Genomic DNA, 23,691 nt, shown 5'->3' with positions numbered 1-23,691 from the left:
TCCAGCGGCCACTGTGTGATTGGATCTACACTAACTCTGCTTGAAACCCCTCATTAACCCCTTCAATAACGGCTCTTGTGTAACTTATATAACACAGCAAAAAAAAAAAATTTAATTGTGTATTTTAGAAATAATACAAAAAGTTAGAAAAGGTTTTTGCTTGTGGTTCCCCCTCCTCCCCTTCCCGTGTTATCGACACAAAACTAATATAGATTTATATATATCGCTTATACAAAATACAATGCCTCCTCTCCCTCATACAGACGGGTGGACCACGTGGGGAATGACGGACAAGAGACGTGTAAGGCCATGGTGTGGGGTGGAGCACGCGGGAGTCCCACTGCGACAAGAGCACAATATTCAGCATCGGTAACAGTAAGGAGTACAAGCCGGGGAGGAGGGAGCGAGACGAGAGCGGGAAGGATTAAGGCAGTAGAATCAGATCATGTTACAGATTTACACCAGCGGTAGGCACTCTGCAGCTGTTGTGGAACTACAACGCCCAGTGGGCAGGCATGCTGGGCTATGTAGTTCCAAACACCTGAAAAGCTCCAAAACCTGAATTATAGATTATCATTGAATTTGGCCAGCAACATGCCCACATTTTAGCAGCATACGGGATAAGACTGCTGCATATATAGCTGCTATATATATATGTCATGGCACTGAGAATTGGTACTGTGGGGTCTCTCGTATAGATAGACTATGTATGTACATATAGACACGCACGCGGTACGTTAGCCTCTGCAAGTGGTATTCACAATGGTGGCCAGCTCTCACTGCGTCTGTGTACACAGATGGGGTAACAAGCTCTCAAGGGCCCTTCTCTTTGTTGGTAGTGATCACATACTTAGTGCATTGTTGGAGTGATTCCAGAGGTGACCGCCCGGCTCTGTCCCATTCATGGGTTACAGAGCATCTTTGGCCAGTCTGCGGCTAATTAATTAGGTGTTAGGGGCGACTTGGGCAAAGATGCCCTGATCGTCGGTTCGGGCCAACTTGCTGGGTGGCTCCAGAGAAGCGGATCCAAGGGCGTTGGAAGAGTCATTGGAGTGGAGGGGCAGCTCGTGAGTGATATCTTCGTCACTCTCATCATCCTCCTCCTCTTCTTCATCTAAGGGGTTGTAATATGACAATGTCAGTATTGTCTGAGATTATGGGGGAAAAAAAGTATGGATGGCAAATTGGGCTGTTATAAAGGTCATTGACAGAAGAGGGGCGCTGTTTCTGGCACAACACCTACCCTTGTCTTGATCCATGGGATGTGATGAGATCCCGGCATTGGCAAACTGGAAAACAAGAGATTATAATAAGGCATTTCAGTGCTATGGAGGCAAGCATATACAATGCTGCTCACCATTATTGGCACCCCTTCATTTTTTTCATAGATTGGTACATTTCCATTTATTTCTGCAGATATTGTACAAAGTTATATCCTGAGGATTTTTTAATTAGTGGTCCAAAGTAATACAACAATAAAACATTGTGTTTCAACTTCCATTTTGCAATTTCAAAGAATAAACAGCATGTGCAGCAATAAAGGCCCCCCTAATTACTACTTGGTTGCACACCCTTTGGCATTGCTGCCAGCCTCCAGACGTTTCTTGTAGCCATCTATAAGCTTCTTGCACTTCTCAGCTGGGATTTTCTCCCACTCTTCCTTTGCAGTTTGTTCGAGCTCTTGAATGTTTGCAGGATTCTTTTTCCCAATGGCAGATTTCAGCTTATCCCAAAGATTATCAATAGGATTGAGAGACTCATTGCTGGCCATTTTAAAACAGTCCATTTTTTCTTTTTCATAGAATCATAGAATGGTAGAGTTGGAGGGGACCTCCTGGGTCATCTGGTCCAACCCCCTGCTCAAAGCAGGATTCACTAGATCATCTCAGACAGATGTCTGTCCAGCCTCTGTTTGAAGACGTCCATTGAAGGGGAACTCACCACCTCTCGTGGCAGCCTGTTCCACTCATTAATCACCCTAACTGTCAAAAAGTTTTTTCTAATATCTAATCTGTGTCTTTTCAATCATTCCTGTGTAATTTTTGGATGTGTTCTTTCGGTCATTGTCTTGCTGGAGGACCCATGATCTTCGACTCAAACCAAGTTTTCTTACATTGGGTAGGACATTTCACTATAAAGTCTCTTGATAATTCTCTGATTTCATGATTCCTGTGATACAGTCAAGGCCCCCAGTACCAGACACAGCAAAGCAACCCCACAGCATTCTTGATCCTCCACCATGCTTAACTGTTGGTAAGGTGTTCTTTTCCTTATAAGCCTCATTCCGCCGTCTGTAAACAAACTGCTGCTTTGCATTGCTAAAAAGCTCTATTTTTGTTTCATCTGTCCACAGAACATTTTCCCAGAAGGATTGTGGTTTGTCAAGGTACTCTTTGGCAAAGATCAGTCGTTCCTTTTTATGTCTTTTCAGCAATGGATTCTTCCTTGGCCTTCGCCCATAAAGCTCTGCTTGGTTTAGTGTGCTGTGTATGGTACTTGTTGATACCATGACCCCAGTCTGTTCCAGGTTGGCCTTCAGGTCTTTGGATGTTTAACGTAGTGTTCCACCATTCGCACCAACCTTCGAAGACGTCTCTTGTCAACTTTCCTCTTTCCCCCACGCCCAAGGAGGTTCTTGACGGTTCCATGCTTACCAAACTTCTTAATATCACTGCGCACTGTTGAAACTGGGATACCTAAGTCTTTGGAGATTGCCTTATACCCTTCGGAAGTCTTGTGTTTGCTAATAACAGCAGTTCTGATGTCCTCAGACAGCTCCTTTGTCTTCACCATTGTGATAAAGGAACAGGGCCTACCATGTGGCTTTTTAAAACAGTGAAGTCATCATTCATTGGCTAATTCTTGTCACATGGGCCCCTGACAATTAATCACAGGTGAATCTCTTTTGTGATTTACCACAGGCGAGTCAAAATGTGTTTCCATACTAAATTAATGTAAAGGGTGCCAATACCAGTGTCACAGCAAGCTTTAGGTTTTTCTATGTTTCCCTTCTATTGTTTTTTGTTTTAAATTCTGGTTTATCATTTGCTCTTTTGTATTTAACACGAGTCTCTATACAAAAAACTGTTTCACTTGATTAATTTTTTTCAGGAGATATTCCACCTTATGTATTAAACTTCAATGGTGCCAATAATGATGAGCAGGACTGTATTAACCTCATAAATAAATGGATGCACCAGTATGTGTGCAGGGGTTTGCATTTATGGAGCGGGCTCAAGAGCGGAGTACACTCCGCAAACAGCAGTTGCTGGCTGTGTTACACAGCTGGCATGTGTCTCTACCAGCAGCGACTGAAGCTTGCTTGGATCGCTGCTGTTTAACCACTAAGTTGGAATCTCTGCTCACAATGATATTACATTATATGGTAAAATAAATGGCGTCATTTTACTCATAACTCACCTCCCCCATGACTGCAATGGGGGTCTCTCCTCGGGCCTGAGCCACGCGATGCTCTATCAGGTAGTACATGTACTCATCATATAGGAGGCGAATCAGATGGAAGGAGCCGAAGCTGGCCGCACTGCGCAGGGTGAGGTCCCGAATCACCATAGAGCTGGAGGAGGACAGAAAACCATGTGTGGTAATCAGTGCCGCATCCTTACTCCCGTCCCCTGTCCCCAGGATGTGTGTCCCACCTGTAGAAGGACCACTTTAGTAGAAAGAGTTTTGCAGCTTTGGGAAATCCGGGATTGCCCTGATAAGGCTTCAGCACCTGGGAGACGACTCCGTCCAGCCACACGGCCCACTGCTCCAGGGAGCTCTGCTGCTGCAGCGTCAGCTTAAAGTCCTGCTCCAGGCGCTGGACCACCCGGTCGGCACAGCGGCACACCCACGAGGCCTGCTCCTGCGGGGAGGAGACCCAAAGCAGACAATCACATTTCAGTTTTTGTTTGTTTGGTTCCCCATACTTAGACATGGCAATGACGTTACGCCTGCACGTCTGTCGACATCACGCCGTATTGTAGCCGACATGGCAGAGACAACCCCTTTAAAAGCATTCAGTTGTAGAAAGGGAAGAAAAGTGACAACAGAAGGGCATCTCGCTTACCTGCACGTTGGTGAAATCTACCCGGTTGAGGTCACTGAGCATCTGGTTGATCTGGGCCGTATTCTGCAACACTGCCCGAGCCGCCTGCGCCAGGTGATTTAGTGATGTATAGCGGCGCAGAGTCTGGGCAAAGGCACTTGCTGCCCCAACCTCATGTGGCAAAAGAGAGAAGACGACCCTGAGGATCTACGAAACCATATGGGACTTCAATCAAGATCGACTTTCATTGTGTCTGATGTCTTATTCTCACCTTGACTCTCACCATCTCCTCGGGGATATTCATCATCGCGCTGGTCAGCCAACTCTCCAGACTCTTGGCAAAGTTACGAATGGCTTGTGTTAAAGCACCTGGGTTAAAGGAGTACACGAGTATATGAAGCCAATCTCTTCTCACCTGTACTCCCCCCTTTCCGTAGTGTGATGTAGTGAATATCGGGACAGGGTGGAGGGGGGTGCAGCTGCAGGAGCGACATCCGAGTGGCTCCGCAATTCTACTTCCTAAAGATAAGCGGTGCCGGTGTGTGTGGCAGCTGCTGCTCTTTCCCGACTTTCAAGACTGGGAATAATGAAATTCAGCTCTGACATTTTATGGAAACATAATTATGCAATTATTCTGGGAGTCGTGGAGAAGGATGAAGTCATAGGTTATTGTGGTCTGCCACCTTCGCCCTAAACCCTGGCACCTCTTACTAGACTTCAGCGGGGCATGGGGATGGTGCACAGATGTGCCATACACTGGCACACAGCAGGAGCCGCTGCAGACGATCATCAGGCTTTTCACCACTCACTGGGGATGGGGCGCAGGACTTCTGGGATGAGAGTCTCCACGAGCCCCTGGTACAGCTGATGATCACAGTCTCGGCACCATTTCAGCAGGGGCTCATACTTGGACAGGAGAACCAGGCTGTCCTTGGGCAAACGTTTTTCGGCTTCATCATCTCTGAGAGAGGAGGCAGAGGCGAGAATAAGAGACAAGTGACAGAAGGAGATAATGGTGGAGGGATGAGTGACAGGAGGACACAGAGACGGGAGGTCAGAAGAGCAGAAGACGTGATGAAGTGACCGAGTGATGTAGGCAACAATGGAGGTAAAAGACTGAGGAAGGAAAGACAACCGGACATCCATGAGACAAGGCGGAGAGGTGCAAGGAGGCTGGGAATAGATTGTCAGTGCAAGGAAGGGAGACAGAAAGGCGTAAAGATGATGAAGAGGCCATGACTAGAGAAGGCCGAGAGCCGCCTCCGCTACTCACACGCTGTTATCACTGTGCTGCGCCTGGTTGAACCTCCAGAAGGTTTTCCAGAGCGTCTCTACCAAGGTAAACTGGAGATTCACCACCACATCCACGATAGCCTGCGATACAGAATAGCGGTCACGTGTCGGTGACGGGCAGAGCTATCCGGTGATGGAGTATCAGTATCGGGGGTGGGTACCTCACAATGCTCACGGTACAGCAGCTGAAAGGCCTTGATAACGGCCAAAGTGATGCCATCTGGGAGCGGCTTTCCCTGCAGGTCTATGTCACCGAACTCTGGGAGTGTCCGAGAGGCATCTGTGAGGAGAGGCAAGAGTAATCGGTGTGTGCCGACCCTGATAATGGACCCCACAAGGACACAATGCCCCTCAGTCACATCATTCACCAATGTCGGTAGCAGAATGGGCTTTATTATGTTAAGAACAATGAAAATGTTGCAGAAGTATTCACGCCCTTGGTAGGTTTTGCTCAAAAACACATGGCAATGAACACAGGGACCTACCTAGGAACTGCTGGTATTGCTGGACCTGCGAGCTGATGTCAGAGAGGCCAGAAGCCGTCTGCTGGACTCCTCCGACTCCGTTACTCAGTCCCTCCATCTTCTGGATCGGTTTCATCCTGGAATTGACAGAAAACGGTGAGGGTGGAGACACAATATCTAACATGATGGATGATGGGGGTGGTCTGAGCTGCACATGATGACAGGTGAGGATGATCAGGTGGGTAATAACCACTAAGGGGACATAACTGCTGCACACGCATCAACGAGGCCTCCAAAAAGTTGCACCTCCCAAGAAGGCCTCAGTGACGAGTCAGGGTCTGTGTTAGTGTCGGATGAGAGATGGGGGTATGGGAGTACGAGTACCTCTGCTTCTGAGAGAAGGGCTGCTGCCGCATGGCAAGGTGCTGCTGGTCCTCCATCAGGCGCAGGAGGGGGGAGCTGGCTTTAATTCGGAGACCGTAATAATGATACTTGGAGTTTCCTCTGCAAAAAGAAGAAAAATGCACAGAGGTTACTGTGTTATAAGATTACAGTGTGAGATTCGGTGGGCCTCAGTGTACCCCATCTCCTGATATCTATACATGACGAAAGGTGTGGCCTCCATGAATCAGATTCAGATCTGGGGGGGGGATTAAGAAACAAGTCGTCACCTTGATCTCTTCATCATGTTCCTCCCACCAGTCCTGACAATGTCTGAGGCATGATCCTGCTGGAACAGGGCGCTGACATCAGGGAATACACCTGCCATGAAGGGGGCACTGTCTGTACAATGGTAAGGTCGGGGTCCGTGTAATGTCCACATGATGCCAGGACCTGATGATCGTGCGGTGTGACAGGCATATGGAGGAGACCAGCTGTCTGTCACTTCTGTGACAATATCTCAATAATACAGAAGCGATAATCTGTACCTGGTCCCCAACCTCCGGGTGCGGAGCCCCATGAAGACGGAGCGGATGAGTTTCCCGAATGAGGCGGCGTTCACGGGCTCCAGCTTCTGCTCCTGGCAGTGCAGCAGGTAGTGGCAGTACAGGGTGCTCCTGGGGAGACTCACCCCTTCTGCCGTCTCGTAGTTATCCAGCAGCCATTGCACCTGCTCGTAAAGGGAGAACAGTTATATGAGGTGGGCGGCGGAAGATACTGAGACCCCCGAGTCCAGAGAGCGCGCGGACGGGTCTCTTACCGTGGCAGGGGAGGCACGTGTGGTGTGAGAGTAGGACTGAGCGGCGTTACCCATGATAAATCCACCCTGTATAACATAGGTCCCAGATCCCGACCCTCCACTGGCTCCGGTCCCTCCAGAAGCCCCTGGCGGGGTGGTGTTGGCGAGGATCTGTCCTCCAGATACATACATGGGGACTGAGGGACTGTTGGCCACAGCGGGGGATGATGTGGGGGAGCTGACCTGGCCTGTGGCACTCTGAGATTCATAGTAAGTGGATCCCGTGGCTTGGCTGTATAGAGGCGTCTCAGTATAGGGGAAGGATCCCGAGCGGCTACAAGAAATATGGACATGAGTAAGACATGGAGATTTCCAATGTCTCCCAGGTAGTGTAAGACGTAGGACTTACATGGTGCTCGTCGTATAGGTGGTGTCTCCTGCCTCCACATACTGGACCTGACCGGGATAGACGTGCTGTACCTGCGATAACTGCTGGACCTGACATTGGTGACAATATATCAGACGGACAGAATATACAGATATATATATATATATATATACACTGCCTCCTGCCATGCGACTCTCTCCTCTGACCCTCAGATCATGGCCTCTTCACCCTGACACCTACTTTCAGCGCGGTGGGGGCTGCACCAAAGAGCAAAACTTGCGGCACTCTCTGAACTGTGACTCTTTGCTTTGGGTGGTCTGCGAGAGGGGTGGAGAAACGTAGGTGATGAGGTATAAAGAGGAACAGATCCCCCCACTCGGAGCTGGGCCCTGGCACCAGAGGAGGCATGCAAAGGCAGGTCTGTGCCGGGCTGATCGGGTGCTGGATGGGTGCGATCTCTAGCTCCTCCTGATCTGTCTGAAGCATGGCTGAACTACACAGAGACTGTCTGACTGAGCTCTGAGGAATAAAGAGAGCGTTACACAGAGACAGCGCCGGCCGGAGCCATCATTGTACACAGCAACAGCGCTCATATAGGCATCAGCGGAGATACACGATCTGACCACTCTCAGCAAGTACATGTGTCATACCGGGTCATAGGGAGACCCCCCAGCCAGTACATGTGTCATCTTATGTTATAGAGGAGACCCCCAGCCAGTACGTGTCATATCGGGTCATAGGGAGACCCCCAGCCAGTACATGTGTCATCTCATGTTATAGGAGACCACCAGCCAGTACATGTGTCATATCGGGTCATAGGGAGACCCCCAGCCAGTACATGTGTCATATCGGGTCATAGAGAAGACCCCCAGCCAGTACATGTGTCATATCGGGTCATAGGGGAGACCCCAAGCCAGTACATGTGTCATCTCAGGTCATAGAGGAGACCCCCAGCCAGTTCATGTGTCATATCGGGTCATAGAGAAGACCCCCAGCCAGTACATGTGTCATATCGGGTCATAGGGGAGACCCCCAGCCAGTACATGTGTCATCTCATGTTATAGGAGACCACCAGCCAGTACATGTGTCATATCGGGTCATAGGGAGACCCCCAGCCAGTACATGTGTCATCTCATGTTATAGACGAGACCCCCAGCCAGTACATGTGTCATATCGGGTCATAGGGAGACCCCCAGCCAGTACATGTGTCATCTCATGTTATAGAGGAGACCCCCAGCCAGTACATGTGTCATATCGAGTCATAGGGAGACCCCCAGCCAGTACATGTGTCATCTCATGTTATAGAGGAGACCCCCAGCCAGTACATGTGTCATATCGGGGCATAGGAAGACCCCCAGCCAGTACATGTGTCATATTGGGTCATAGGGAGAACCCCAGCCAGTACATGTGTCATCTCATGTTATAGAGGAGACCCCCAGCCAGTACATGTGTCATATCGAGTGATAGGGAGACCCCCAGCCAGTACATGTGTCATATCGGGGCATAGGAAGACCCCCAGCCAGTACATGTGTCATATCGGGTCATAGGGAGACCCCCAGCCAGTACATCTGTCATCTCATGTTATAGAGGAGACCCCCAGCCAGTCCATGTGTCATCTCAGGTCATAGAGGAGACCCCCAGCCAGTACATGTGTCATATCGGGTCATAGAGGAGACCCCCAGCCAGTACATGTGTCATATCCTGTCATAGAGGAGACCCCCAGCCAGTATATGTGTCATCTCAGGTCATAGGGGAGACCCCCAGCCAGTACATGTGTCATCTCAGGTCATAGAGGAGACCCCCAGCCAGTTCATGTGTCATATCGGGTCATAGAGGAGACCCCCAGGCAGTACATGTGTTATATCGGGTCATAGAGAAGACCCCAAGCCAGTACGTGTGTCATATCGGGTCATAGAGGAGACCCCCAGCCAGTACATGTGTCAGATCGAGTCATAGAGGAGACCCCCAGCCAGTACATGTGTCATCTCAGGTCATAGAGGAGACCCCCAGCCAGTACATGTGTCATATCGGGTCATAGAGGAGACCCCCAGCCAGTAAATGTGTCATATCGGGTCATAGGGGTGATCCCCAGCCAGTACATGTGTCATCTCAGGTCATAGAGGAGACCCCCAGCCAGTTCATGTGTCATATCGGGTCATAGAGAAGACCCCCAGCCAGTACATGTGTCATATCGGGTCATAGGGGAGACCCCCAGCCAGTACATGTGTCATCTCAGGTCATAGAGGAGACCCCAGCCAGTTCATGTGTTATATCGGGTCATAGAGAAGACCCCCAGCCAGTACATGTGTCATATCGGGTCATAGAGGAGACCCCCAGCCACTACATGTGGTCAGGTCATAGAGGAGACCCCCAGCCTGCAAAAGTCTGATCTTAGGTCGCCTTCAGTTTGTGCAAGACTCGATCTTGAAATCCCAGATCTTGCTCCTACCATTCTCCCCAGGACACAAGCCCCCCCACATCCATACCTCTGAAGTCCCCTGGACGTGCTGCAGATTCTGGACATTAAGCTGATGGACAGGAGAAGACTTCTGGGGTTGAGGAGTCACCTGCACTACGGAGCACTAGAGAGGACGAGGAGAGGACGCCGTCAGAATAATCCGATAACAGGATGAGGCCCCCCATACAGACATGCAGGGGAATGACTGGTGATATAGTGCTATGAGCCAACCTCTTGGGGGGCGCTGTGCACCTGCAGGGCCTGGCTCTGTGCCGTCTTCAGGGCCGCACTCTCGCTCTGTAATAGAAAGCAGGAATCATCCTCAGACGCTCGCCCCGCTCCAGACTATGGGGACATGCTTAGAGTATTACTTCTGTGGGGCGCTATAAGGGACTGGTCATGCACTATAGATGAGGGGCCACTTACCTCTGGGGGCGAGTGTGCCGGCTGCTGTAATGTGTGTACCGCCAGGGAGACTTGAGCCGCCTTTGGGGCACTCTGCACCACCAGGCGCTATAGGAGAGGGAACAGAGAATGCAGAGGGTCCGATAGTCACATTACTGCACTGTATGGTCCGGTGCCACGGACAGGACAGCACTATGCTATGGATGGATGTCGGGGAATACATGGAGCGTACGTATATACAGACTCTAGGATATATGTATATACAGGACAACGTGTAATCTATCAAATGTGGATGATATGATGGACGACGTCACTGGTGGCAGGTGGAGGCACAGTGACATACTTGCTGGGGTACGGACGCTCCAGCCAGCTGCAGGGGGGACACTGCAGTCACTTTGGGCTGGACCCTGGCTTGTACCAGCAGCCTCTGTGATTGGAGATGAAAGGATAGTATTAGCTGTATGAGCGGAGATGGCAGAAAGCGCAAAATAGGAGGAGAAAATACCAGGGAGGAGGGCCTACTGGGCAGAGGAGGGGTCTACAGGGCAGAGGAAGGGCCTACTGGGCAGAGGAGGGGTCTACAGGGCAGAGGAAGGGCCTACAGGGCAGAGGAAGGCCATAGGGCAGACGAAGGGCCTATGGTACAGAGAAGTGCCATAGGGAAGGCGAAGAGCCTACAGGGCAGAGGAGGGGCCTACAGGGCAGAGGAGGGGCCTACAGGGAAGAGGAGGGGCCTACAGGGAAGAGGAGGGGCCTACAGGGCAGAGGAAGGGCCTACGGTACAGAGGAGGGCCATAGGGCAGGCGAAGAGCCTACAGGGCAGAGGAAGGGCCTACTGGGCAGAAAAGGGGTCTACAGGGCAGAGGAAGGGCCTACTGGGCAGAGGAGGGGTCTACAGGGCAGAAGAAGGGCCTTACTGGGCAGAGGAAGGGCCTACGGTACAGAGGAGGGCCATAGGGTAGACGAAGGGCCTACAGGGCAGAGGAGGGGCCTACGGTACAGAGAAGTGCCATAGGGCAGGCGAAGGGCCTACAGGGCAGACGAAGAGCCTACAGGGCAGAGGAGGGGTCTACGGTACAGAGGAGGGGTCTACGGTACAGAGGAGGGGCCTACGGTACAGAGGAGTGCCATAGGGCAGGAGAGAGGATGAAGAAATGTTCCAGGTTGAGAGCTATGAGGAACATCAGAATAAAGCCCTACGGCCCAGACGCTGAGTATGCTGGCTGTGTCTGATTTCTACAGCTTTCTCATACACTTTGCGTCCCGGTTGTCCAGCATTGTTGAGATCTGTTTGCGGCCACCTCTTAAGTATACACATAGGTTATGCACCTGTCCTGACCACCCTGACGAGGACGGACAGCTCTCACCTGTACTGTACCACACTGCCGTTGTGTGAGCCGGACTAGGGCAGACTGTAAACAGCTGCTTCCATATACTGACAGCAAACAGAGATATTGAAGAGGAGGGGAGATCAAGCCCGAGTACTAAGTATCTCTAAGTACACATAAACCCTCCAGGTGACGTGTCTGACCCCCTGGGGCCGGTACCTGCTGTGCTGCCTGCACCTGCTGCACCACCTGGGTGGGCACACCCGTCTGCGCGGTGGAGGACCCTCCGGGGCTAAGTTCTCCGTCGCTGGCTCTCATGGCGCTATCTGTAGGGAAGAAGAGGCAACGTACATGGTTGATGCACTGATCCGAGCAACGTGACCGCCATGTTTGTACATAATGCTTCTGAGCCGCCGTGTTCACACCCATACTCACCGGAGACCGTGACCACTATGTACTGCTGCGGTACCGGGGTCTGCGGGCCGGCTGACTGCGCACTAGGGGCTGCTGGAGTCACCTGAAGTTCTGCCACATACTGCTGGGGGCCGCTCTGAGCCGAGGAAGGCGGCGTCGCCTGGAGCTCAGTCACATAGGCCTGGGTAGCCATGGTGGCCGGTGGGAAAGTCACGCTCTCTGAGGGAACGACAAAACATCACAATGAGATCTATTTACTCCAGTGTGAAGTGCAGCTGAAGATGCTCCTCCATGCTTTATACTGCAGCACTACCCGTTCTCATTGGCTGCTGTGTATAGGCAAAAGGTAGCGGCTGAGGGGACGGTGCTGTGTGTGATGATGGAGGCTGAGGGGACGGTGCCGTGTGTGATGATGGAGGCTGAGGGGACGGTGCCGTGTGTGATGATGGAGGCTGAGGGGACGGTGCCGTGTGTGATGATGGAGGCTGAGGTGACAGTGCTGTGTGTGATGATGGAGGCTGAGGTGACAGTGCTGTGTGTGATGATGGAGGCTGAGGGGACGGTGCTGAGGTGATGATGGAGGCTGAGGTGACGGTGCTGTGTGTGATGATGGAGGCTGAGGGGACGGTGCTGTGTGTGATGATGGAGGCTGAGGTGACGGTGCTGTGTGTGATGATGGAGGCTGAGGTGACGGTGGTGATGATGGAGGCTGAGGTGACGGTGCTGAGGTGATGATGGAGGCTGAGGTGACGGTGCTGTGTGATGATGGAGGCTGAGGTGACGGTGCTGTGTGTGATGATGGAGGCTGAGGTGACGGTGCTGTGTGTGATGATGGAGGCTGAGGTGACGGTGCTGTGTGTGATGATGGAGGCTGAGGTGACGGTGCTGTGTGTGATGATGGAGGCTGAGGTGACGGTGCTGTGTGATGATGGAGGCTGAGGGGACGGTGCTGTGTGTGATGATGGAGGCTGAGGTGATGGCGCTGTGTGTGATTATGGAGGCTGAGGTGACGGTGCCGTGTGTGATGATGGAGGCTGAGGTGACAGTGCTGAGGTGATGATGGAGGCTGAGGGGACGGTGCTGTGTGTGATGATGGAGGCTGAGGTGACGGTGTCGTGTGTGATGATGGAGGCTGAAGTGACGGTGCTGAGGTGATGATGGAGGCTGAGGTGACAGTGCTGAGGTGATGATGGAGGCTGAGGTGACGGTGCCGTGTGTGATGATGGAAGCTGAGGGGACGGTGCTGTGTGATGATGGAGGCTGAGGTGACGGTGCCGTGTGTGATGATGGAGGCTGAGGTGACGGTGCCGTGTGTGATGATGGAGGCTGAGGTGACGGTGCCGTGTGTGATGATGGAGGCTGAGGTGACGGTGCCGTGTGTGATGATGGAGGCTGAGGTGACGGTGCCGTGTGTGATGATGGAGGCTGAGGTGACGGTGCCGTGTGTGATGATGGAGGCTGAGGTGACGGTACCGTGTGTGATGATGGAGGCTGAGGTGACGGTGCCGTGTGTGATGATGGAGGCTGAGGTGACGGTGCCGTGTGTGATGATGGAGGCTGAGGTGACGGTGCCGTGTGTGATGATGGAGGCTGAGGTGACGGTGCCGTGTGTGATGATGGAGGCTGAGGTGACGGTGCCGTGTGTGATGATGGAGGCTGAGGTGACAGTGCTGTGTGTGATGATGGAGGCTGAGGTGACAGTGCTGTGTGTGATGATGGAGGCTGAGGGGACGGTGCTGAGGTGATGATGGAGGCTGAGGTGACGGTGCTGTGTGTGATGATGGAGGCTGAGGGGACGGTGCTGTGTGTGATGATGGAGGCTGAGGTGACGGTGCTGTGTGTGATGATGGAGGCTGAGGTGACGGTGGTGATGATGGAGGCTGAGGTGACGGTGCTGAGGTGATGATGGAGGCTGAGGTGACGGTGCTGTGTGATGATGGAGGCTGAGGTGACGGTGCTGTGTGTGATGATGGAGGCTGAGGTGACGGTGCTGTGTGTGATGATGGAGGCTGAGGTGACGGTGCTGTGTGTGATGATGGAGGCTGAGGTGACGGTGCTGTGTGTGATGATGGAGGCTGAGGTGACGGTGCTGTGTGATGATGGAGGCTGAGGGGACGGTGCTGTGTGTGATGATGGAGGCTGAGGTGATGGCGCTGTGTGTGATTATGGAGGCTGAGGTGACGGTGCCGTGTGTGATGATGGAGGCTGAGGTGACAGTGCTGAGGTGATGATGGAGGCTGAGGGGACGGTGCTGTGTGTGATGATGGAGGCTGAGGTGACGGTGTCGTGTGTGATGATGGAGGCTGAAGTGACGGTGCTGAGGTGATGATGGAGGCTGAGGTGACAGTGCTGAGGTGATGATGGAGGCTGAGGTGACGGTGCCGTGTGTGATGATGGAAGCTGAGGGGACGGTGCTGTGTGATGATGGAGGCTGAGGTGACGGTGCCGTGTGTGATGATGGAGGCTGAGGTGACGGTGCCGTGTGTGATGATGGAGGCTGAGGTGACGGTGCCGTGTGTGATGATGGAGGCTGAGGTGACGGTGCCGTGTGTGATGATGGAGGCTGAGGTGACGGTGCCGTGTGTGATGATGGAGGCTGAGGTGACGGTGCCGTGTGTGATGATGGAGGCTGAGGTGACGGTACCGTGTGTGATGATGGAGGCTGAGGTGACGGTGCCGTGTGTGATGATGGAGGCTGAGGTGACGGTGCCGTGTGTGATGATGGAGGCTGAGGTGACGGTGCCGTGTGTGATGATGGAGGCTGAGGTGACGGTGCCGTGTGTGATGATGGAGGCTGAGGTGACGGTGCCGTGTGTGATGATGGAGGCTGAGGTGACGGTGCTGTGTGTGATGATGGAGGCTGAGGTGACGGTGCTGAGGTGATGATGGAGGCTGAGGTGACGGTGCTGAGGTGATGATGGAGGCTGAGGTGACGGTGCTGAGGAGATGATGGAGGCTGAGGGGACGGTGCTGTGTGTGATGATGGAGGCTGAGGGGACGGTGCTGTGTGTGATGATGGAGGCTGAGGGGACGGTGCTGTGTGTGATGATGGAGGCTGAGGGGACGGTGCTGTGTGTGATGATGGAGGCTGAGGGGACGGTGCTGTGTGTGATGATGGAGGTTGAGGTGACGGTGCCGTGTGTGATGATGGAGGCTGAGGTGACGGTGCTGTGTGTGATGATGGAGGCTGAGGTGACGGTGCCATGTGTGATGATGGAGGCTGAGGTGACGGTGCCGTGTGTGATGATGGAGGCTGAGGTGACGGCGCTGTGTGTGATGATGGAGGCTGAGGTGACGGTGCCGTGTGTGATGATGGAGGCTGAGGTGACGGTGCCGTGTGTGATGATGGAGGCTGAGGTGACGGTGCTGATGGAGGCTGAGGTGACGGTGCTGTGTGTGATGATGGAGGCTGAGGTGACGGTGCTGTGTGTGATGATGGAGGCTGAGGTGACGGTGCTGTGTGTGATGATGGAGGCTGAGGTGACGGTGTTGTGTGTGATGATGGAGGCTGAGGTGACGGTGCTGAGGTGATTATGGAGGCTGAGGTGACGGTGCTGATGGAGGCTGAGGTGACGGTGCTGTGTGTGACGGAGGCTGAGGGGACGGTGCTGTGTGATGATGGACGCTGAGGTGACAGTGCTGAGGAGATTATGGAGGCTGAGGTGACGGTGCTGTGTGTGATGATGGAGGCTGAGGTGACGGTGCTGTGTGTGATGATGGAGGCTGAGGTGACGGTGCTGTGTGTGATGATGGAGGCTGAGGTGACGGTTCTGTGTGTGATGATGGAGGCTGAGGTGACGGTGCTGTGTGTGATTATGGAGGCTGAGGTGATGATGGAGGCTGAGGTGTCGGTGCTGTGTGTGATGATGGAGGCTGAGGTGACGGTGGTGATGATGGAGGCTGAGGTGACGGTGGTGATGATGGAGGCTGAGGTGACGGTGCTGTGTGTGATGATGGAGGCTGAGGTAACGGTGCTGTGTGATGATGGAGGCTGAGGTGACGGTGCTGAGGTGATGATGGAGGCTGAGGTGACGGTGCTGAGGCGATGATGGAGGCTGAGGTGACGGTGCTGTGTGTGATGATGGAGGCTGAGGGGACGGTGCTGTGTGTGATGATGGAGGCTGAGGGGACGGTGCTGTGTGTGATGATGGAGGCTGAGGTGACGGTGCTGTGTGTGATGATGGAGGCTGAGGTGACGGTGCCGTGTGTGATGATGGAGGCTGAGGTGACGGTGCCGTGTGTGATGATGGAGGCTAAGGTGACGGTGCCGTGTGTGATGATGGAGGCTGAGGGGACGGTGCCGTGTGTGATGATGGAGGCTGAGGTGACGGTGCTGTGTGTGATGATGGAGGCTGAGGTGACAGTGCTGAGGTGATGATGGAGGCTGAGGTGACGGTGCTGTGTGTGATGATGGAGGCTGAGGTGACGGTGCTGTGTGTGATGATGGAGGCTGAGGTGACGGTGCTGAGGTGATGATGGAGGCTGAGGGGACGGTGCTGTGTGTGATGATGGAGGCTGAGGTGACGGTGCTGTGTGATGATGGAGGCTGAGGTGACGATGCTGTGCGTGATGATGGAGGCTGAGGTGACGGTGCTGTGTGTGATGATGGAGGCTGAGGGGACGGTGCTGTGTGTGATGATGGAGGCTGAGGGGACGGTGCTGTGTGTGATGATGGAGGCTGAGGGGACGGTGCTGTGTGTGATGATGGAGGCTGAGGTGACGGTGCTGAGGTGATGATGGAGGCTGAGGTGACGGTGCTGTGTGTGATGATGGAGGCTGAGGTGACTGTGCTGTGTGTGATGATGGAGGCTGAGGTGACGGTGCTGAGGTGATGATGGAGGCTGAGGTGACGGTGCTGTGTGTGATGATGGAGGCTGAGGTGACGGTGCTGTGTGTGATGATGGAGGCTGAGGGGACGGTGCTGTGTGTGATGATGGAGGCTGAGGGGACGGTGCTGAGGTGATGATGGAGGCTGAGGGGACGGTGCTGAGGTGACGGTGCTGATGGAGGCTGAGTTGACAGTGCTGAGGTGATGATGGAGGCTGAGGTGACGGTGCAGTGTGTGATGATGGCGGCTGAGGTGACTGTGCTGTGTGTGATGATGGAGGCTGAGGTGACGGTGCTGAGGTGATGATGGAGGCTGAGGTGACGGTGCTGAGGTGATGATGGAGGCTGAGGGGACGGTGCTGTGTGTGATGATGGAGGCTGAGGGGACGGTGCTGTGTGTGATGATGGAGGCTGAGGGGACGGTGCGGTGTGTGATGATGGAGGCTGAGGTGACGGTGGTGATGATGGAGGCTGAGGTGACGGTGGTGATGATGGAAGCTGTGGTGACGGTGCTGTGTGTGATGATGAAGGCTGAGGTGACGGTGCTGAGGTGATGATGGAGGCTGAGGTGACAGTGCTAAGGTGATGATGGAGGCTGAGGTGACGGTGCTGAGGTGATGATGGAGGCTGAGGTGACGGTGCTGAGGTGATGATGGAGGCTGAGGTGACGGTGCTGAGGTGATGATGGAGGCTGAGGTGACGGTGCTGTGTGTGATGATGGAGGCTGAGGTGACGGTGCTGAAGTGATGATGGAGGCTGAGGTGACGGTGGTGATGATGGAGGCTGAGGTGACGGTGCTGTGTGTGATGATGGAGGCTGAGGTGACGGTGCTGTGTGTGATGATGGAGGCTGAGGTGACGGTGCTGTGTGTGATGATGGAGGCTGAGGTGACAGTGCTGAGGTGATGATGGAGGCTGAGGTGACGGTGCTGAGGTGATGATGGAGGCTGAGGTGACGGTGCTGTGTGTGATGATGGAGGCTGAGGTGACGGTGCTGTGTGTGATGATGGAGGCTGAGGGGACGGTGCTGTGTGTGATGATGGAGGCTGAGGGGACGGTGCTGAGGTGATGATGGAGGCTGAGGTGACGGTGCTGAGGTGATGATGGAGGCTGAGGGGACGGTGCTGAGGTGATGATGGAGGCTGAGGTGACGGTGCTGAGGTGATGATGGAGGCTGAGGGGACGGTGCTGAGGTGACGGTGCTGATGGAGGCTGAGTTGACAGTGCTGAGGTGATGATGGAGGCTGAGGTGACGGTGCTGATGGAGGCTGAGGTGACGGTGCAGTGTGTGATGATGGCGGCTGAGGTGACTGTGCTGTGTGTGATGATGGAGACTGAGGTGACGGTGCTGAGGTGATGATGGAGGCTGAGGTGACGGTGCTGAGGTGATGATGGAGGCTGAGGTGACGGTGCTGAGGTGATGATGGAGGCTGAGGTGACGGTGCTGTGTGTGATGATGGAGGCTGAGGGGACGGTGCTGTGTGTGATGATGGAGGCTGAGGGGACGGTGCTGTGTGTGATGATGGAGGCTGAGATGACGGTGCTGTGTGTGATGATGGAGGCTGAGGGGACGGTGCTGTGTGTGATGATGGAGGCTGAGGGGACGGTGCTGTGTGTGATGATGGAGGCTGAGGGGACGGTGCTGAGGTGATGATGGAGGCTGAGGTGACGGTGCTGAGGTGATGATGGAGGCTGAGGTGACGGTGCTGATGGAGGCTGAGGTGACAGTGCTGAGGTGATGATGGAGGCTGAGGTGACGGTGCTGATGGAGGCTGAGGTGACAGTGCTGAGGTGATGATGGAGGCTGAGGTGACAGTGCTGAGGTGATGATGGAGGCTGAGGTGACGGTGCTGAGGTGATGATGGAGGCTGAGGTGACGGTGATGATGGAGGCTGAGGTGACGGTGCTGAGGTGATGATGGAGGCTGAGGTGACGGTGCTGAGGTGATGATGGAGGCTGAGGTGACGGTGCTGAGGTGATGATGGAGGCTGAGGTGACGGTGCTGAGGTGATGATGGAGGCTGAGGTGACGGTGCTGAGGTGATGATGGAGGCTGAGGTGACGGTGCTGAGGTGATGATGGAGGCTGAGGTGACGGTGCTGTGTGTGATGATGGAGGCTGAGGTGACGGTGCTGTGTGTGATGATGGAGGCTGAGGTGACGGTGCTGAGGTGATGATGGAGGCTGAGGTGACGGTGCTGTGTGTGATGATGGAGGCTGAGGTGACGGTGCTGAGGTGATGATGGAGGCTGAGGTGAGGGTGGTGATGATGGAGGCTGAGGTGACGGTGCTGTGTGTGATGATGGAGGCTGAGGTGACGGTGCTGAGGTGATGATGGAGGCTGAGGTGACGGTGGTGATGATGGAGGCTGAGGTGTCGGTGGTGATGATGGAGGCTGAGGTGACGGTGCTGTGTGTGATGATGGAGGCTGAGGTGACAGTGCTGAGGTGATGATGGAGGCTGAGGTGACGGTGCTGTGTGTGATGATGGAGGCTGAGGTGACGGTGCTGTGTGTGATGATGGAGGCTGAGGTGACGGTGCTGAGGTGATGATGGAGGCTGAGGTGACGGTGGTGATGATGGAGGCTGAGGTGACGGTGCTGAGGTGATGATGGAGGCTGAGGTGACGGTGGTGATGATGGAGGCTGAGGTGACGGTGCTGTGTGTGATGATGGAGGCTGAGGTGACGGTGCTGAGGTGATGATGGAGGCTGAGGTGACGGTGCTGAAGTGATGATGGAGGCTGAGGTGACGGTGGTGATTATGGAGGCTCAGGTGACGGTGCTGTGTGTGATGATGGAGGCTGAGGTGACAGTGCTGAGGTGATGATGGAGGCTGAGGTGACGGTGCTGTGTGTGATGATGGAGGCTGAGGTGACGGTGCTGTGTGTGATGATGGAGGCTGAGGTGACGGTGGTGATGATGGAGGCTGAGGTGACGGTGCTGTGTGTGATGATGGAGGCTGAGGTGACGGTGCTGAGGTGATGATGGAGGCTGAGGTGACGGTGCTGAGGTGATGATGGAGGCTGAGGTGACGGTGCTGAGGTGATGATGGAGGCTGAGGTGACAGTGCTGAGGTGATGATGGAGGCTGAGGTGAGGGTGGTGATGATGGAGGCTGAGGTGACGGTGCTGAGGTGATGATGGAGGCTGAGGTGACGGTGCTGAGGTGATGATGGAGGCTGAGGTGACGGTGCTGAGGTGATGATGGAGGCTGAGGTGACGGTGCTGTGTGTGATGATGGAGGCTGAGGTGACGGTGCTGTGTGTGATGATGGAGGCTGAGGTGACGGTGCTGAGGTGATGATGGAGGCTGAGGTGACGGTGCTGTGTGTGATGATGGAGGCTGAGGTGACGGTGCTGAGGTGATGATGGAGGCTGAGGTGAGGGTGGTGATGATGGAGGCTGAGGTGACGGTGCTGTGTGTGATGATGGAGGCTGAGGTGACGGTGCTGAGGTGATGATGGAGGCTGAGGTGACGGTGGTGATGATGGAGGCTGAGGTGTCGGTGGTGATGATGGAGGCTGAGGTGACGGTGCTGTGTGTGATGATGGAGGCTGAGGTGACAGTGCTGAGGTGATGATGGAGGCTGAGGTGACGGTGCTGTGTGTGATGATGGAGGCTGAGGTGACGGTGCTGTGTGTGATGATGGAGGCTGAGGTGACGGTGCTGAGGTGATGATGGAGGCTGAGGTGACGGTGGTGATGATGGAGGCTGAGGTGACGGTGCTGAGGTGATGATGGAGGCTGAGGTGACGGTGGTGATGATGGAGGCTGAGGTGACGGTGCTGTGTGTGATGATGGAGGCTGAGGTGACGGTGCTGAGGTGATGATGGAGGCTGAGGTGACGGTGCTGAAGTGATGATGGAGGCTGAGGTGACGGTGGTGATTATGGAGGCTCAGGTGACGGTGCTGTGTGTGATGATGGAGGCTGAGGTGACAGTGCTGAGGTGATGATGGAGGCTGAGGTGACGGTGCTGTGTGTGATGATGGAGGCTGAGGTGACGGTGCTGTGTGTGATGATGGAGGCTGAGGTGACGGTGGTGATGATGGAGGCTGAGGTGACGGTGCTGTGTGTGATGATGGAGGCTGAGGTGACGGTGCTGAGGTGATGATGGAGGCTGAGGTGACGGTGCTGAGGTGATGATGGAGGCTGAGGTGACAGTGCTGAGGTGATGATGGAGGCTGAGGTGAGGGTGGTGATGATGGAGGCTGAGGTGACGGTGCTGTGTGTGATGATGGAGGCTGAGGTGACGGTGCTGAGGTGATGATGGAGGCTGAGGTGACGGTGGTGATGATGGAGGCTGAGGTGACGGTGCTGTGTGTGATGATGGAGGCTGAGGTGACAGTGCTGAGGTGATGATGGAGGCTGAGGTGACGGTGCTGTGTGTGATGATGGAGGCTGAGGTGACGGTGCTGTGTGTGATGATGGAGGCTGAGGTGACGGTGCTGAGGTGATGATGGAGGCTGAGGTGACGGTGGTGATGATGGAAGCTGAGGTGACGGTGCTGTGTGTGATGATGGAGGCTGAGGTGACGGTGCTGAGGTGATGATGGAGGCTGAGGTGACGGTGCTGAGGTGATGATGGAGGCTGAGGTGACGGTGCTGAAGTGATGATGGAGGCTGAGGTGACGGTGGTGATGATGGAGGCTCAGGTGACGGTGCTGTGCGTGATGATGGAGGCTGAGGTGACAGTGCTGAGGTGATGATGGAGGCTGAGGTGACGGTGCTGTGTGTGATGATGGAGGCTGAGGTGACAGTGCTGAGGTGATGATGGAGGCTGAGGTGACGGTGCTGTGTGTGATGATGGAGGCTGAGGTGACGGTGGTGATGATGGAGGCTGAGGTGACGGTGGTGATGATGGAGGCTCAGGTGACGGTGCTGTGTGTGATGATGGAGGCTGAGGTGACGGTGCTGTGTGTCATGATGGAGGCTGAGGTGACGGTGCTGTGTGTGATGATGGAGGCTGAGGTGACGGTGCTGAGGTGATGATGGAGGCTGAGGGGACGGTGCTGTGTGTGATGATGGAGGCTGAGGGGACGGTGCTGTGTGTGATGATGGAGGCTGAGGGGACGGTGCTGTGTGTGATGATGGAGGCTGAGGTGACGGTGCTGAGGTGATGATGGAGGCTGAGGTGACGGTGGTGATGATGGAGGCTGAGGTGACGGTGCTGAGGTGATGATGGAGGCTGAGGTGACGGTGGTGATGATGGAGGCTGAGGTGACGGTGCTGTGTGTGATGATGGAGGCTGAGGTGACGGTGCTGAGGTGATGATGGAGGCTGAGGTGACGGTGGTGATGATGGAGGCTGAGGTGACGGTGCTGTGTGTGATGATGGAGGCTGAGGTGACAGTGCTGTGTGTGATGATGGAGGCTGAGGTGACGGTGGTGATGATGGAGGCTGAGGTGATGATGGAGGCTGAGGTGATGATGGAGGCAGAGGTGACGGTGCTGAGGTGATGATGGAGGCTGAGGTGACGGTGCTGAGGTGATGATGGAGGCTGAGGTGACGGTGGTGATGATGGAGGCTGAGGTGACGGTGCTGAGGTGATGATGGAGGCTGAGGTGACGGTGGTGATGATGGAGGCTCAGGTGACGGTGCTGAGGTGATGATTGAGGCTGAGGTGATGATGGAGGCTGAGGTGACGGTGGTGATGATGGAGGCTCAGGTGACGATACACTTTTGTTCCTCTCACTTTATGATGCTTTTGTACAGATTCCTATAAACCCCAGTGTGGCCTCCTCCCCATCACCAGCCTCTGCACAGTAAGGTCACAGGTGATGCTTCCACCATATGGGGTCTCACAGCCTGACCTCCATAACTGACAGAACTTTGCCCTGTCCCCTGAGCACAAACATTACACATAGAGACCATTTCACGTCAATGCATTGGTTTCTTCCGCCTCCCTTCATTATGCGGCTAGTTAGTACTTGCCAGGTTCCGCCCCCTTTCTTAGAGTTAGCCAATCAACGCTCGAACAGTTGTCTCCATAACAACTGCTCCGCCTCTTTACTTCTCAGGTTTCCATGGTGACGCGCGGCCTGCTCCTCTCCCGCTCGCACCAGGCGCCGCCATTTTAGAAAGGGGAGGGGTGGCCAAACCGTTTGACGTCGTCATAACGACCGAGTGTTGCTCGGTTTTCGGTGTTTACGCCACTGCCGGGGACACCTACCTAGCGGCTCTTTTGCTGTCACAGCGCTGTCTCAGATAACTTGTCGCGGGTTTCCGGCTTCTCTCCGCTGCTGGATCCCGGGGAGTGCCCGGTAGGAAAATACCAACGACCCCACCCTGCTGGTAACGGATACACCGAATATGCAACAAGGTTACCGAACCCTGGCTGTCGGGGCGGTTGTTGTTGTTGATTTCCGTTGCCGGGGTTCTTGTCGCCACGACTACCGTGGTTATGGCCGCTCCGTCCCTCACCCGGGCAACTGTTGCTACCGTCCCTCCCCTTCTTGTCGTCAATGAAGGGGAAATGAAGAGCGATCTCATTGGTCGGATGATCTGTCAATCACAACGTTACGCGCAGCCCCGGTTAGGAAATAACAAACGTCTATTAGGAAAAGAAGGCGGTACTCGCCAGGGCATGGCGAGCGCTGATTGGTGCAGCACCTGTCCATCATTCGTACGCTGATTGTCATTGGGTAACGACTGTCACATGGATACTGTTGCCTCCTTTCCTGCGTCTGATTGGACGCGGCTGGATTCCTGTCATGTTGTGACTGGCCGAGGACAGCTGTCACTTATCGGTGCGCATGCGTGAAAAGCAGTGGCTTCTGGGAGTTGTAGTTTCTGCTGTACACGTCTTCTAATAGTTACACTTAGTTATAAAGTCCAATAGTCTTTCCTTTTCTGGTGCCCTCAGTACATGATACAGTCTGTAATGCTGGGGGAG

General features: G+C 54.4%; 1 protein-coding gene across 2 annotated transcripts; it reads right to left on the bottom strand.

Annotated features, from left to right (window-relative positions):
* Window positions 1-204: 204 nt before the first annotated feature.
* RFX1 (regulatory factor X1) lies at window positions 205-23,310 on the bottom strand. 2 transcript variants are annotated; one of them, XM_073654351.1, is made up of 21 exons: window positions 22,969-23,310; window positions 12,000-12,197; window positions 11,784-11,890; window positions 10,580-10,663; window positions 10,258-10,344; window positions 10,063-10,128; window positions 9,860-9,955; window positions 7,395-7,483; window positions 7,007-7,319; window positions 6,735-6,916; window positions 6,190-6,309; window positions 5,827-5,942; window positions 5,503-5,621; window positions 5,322-5,422; window positions 4,858-5,009; window positions 4,320-4,417; window positions 4,070-4,219; window positions 3,657-3,865; window positions 3,421-3,574; window positions 1,244-1,289; window positions 205-1,114 (listed from the first exon to the last, which is right to left on the bottom strand). In XM_073654351.1, exons 2-21 carry the CDS (start codon window positions 12,169-12,171, stop codon window positions 945-947), a joined length of 2,631 nt encoding a protein of 876 aa, XP_073510452.1. In that variant the 5' UTR covers window positions 12,172-12,197; window positions 22,969-23,310; the 3' UTR covers window positions 205-944. The 2 variants fall into 2 exon arrangements, with proteins under 2 accessions (XP_073510452.1, XP_073510453.1); XM_073654352.1 differs by lacking the exon at window positions 10,580-10,663 and having other exon boundaries at window positions 22,969-23,309.
* Between the last annotated feature and the right edge of the window lie 381 nt (window positions 23,311-23,691).

The sequence above is a fragment of the Phyllobates terribilis genome, unplaced genomic scaffold (assembly GCF_046119375.1).
Source record: "Phyllobates terribilis strain yellow unplaced genomic scaffold, ASM4611937v1 Scaffold_11__3_contigs__length_659146591, whole genome shotgun sequence".
NCBI classification, from domain to species: domain Eukaryota; kingdom Metazoa; phylum Chordata; class Amphibia; order Anura; family Dendrobatidae; genus Phyllobates; species Phyllobates terribilis.
Note: the sequence above shows the minus strand (reverse complement) of the source record. Positions and strands in the feature narration are given on the sequence as shown.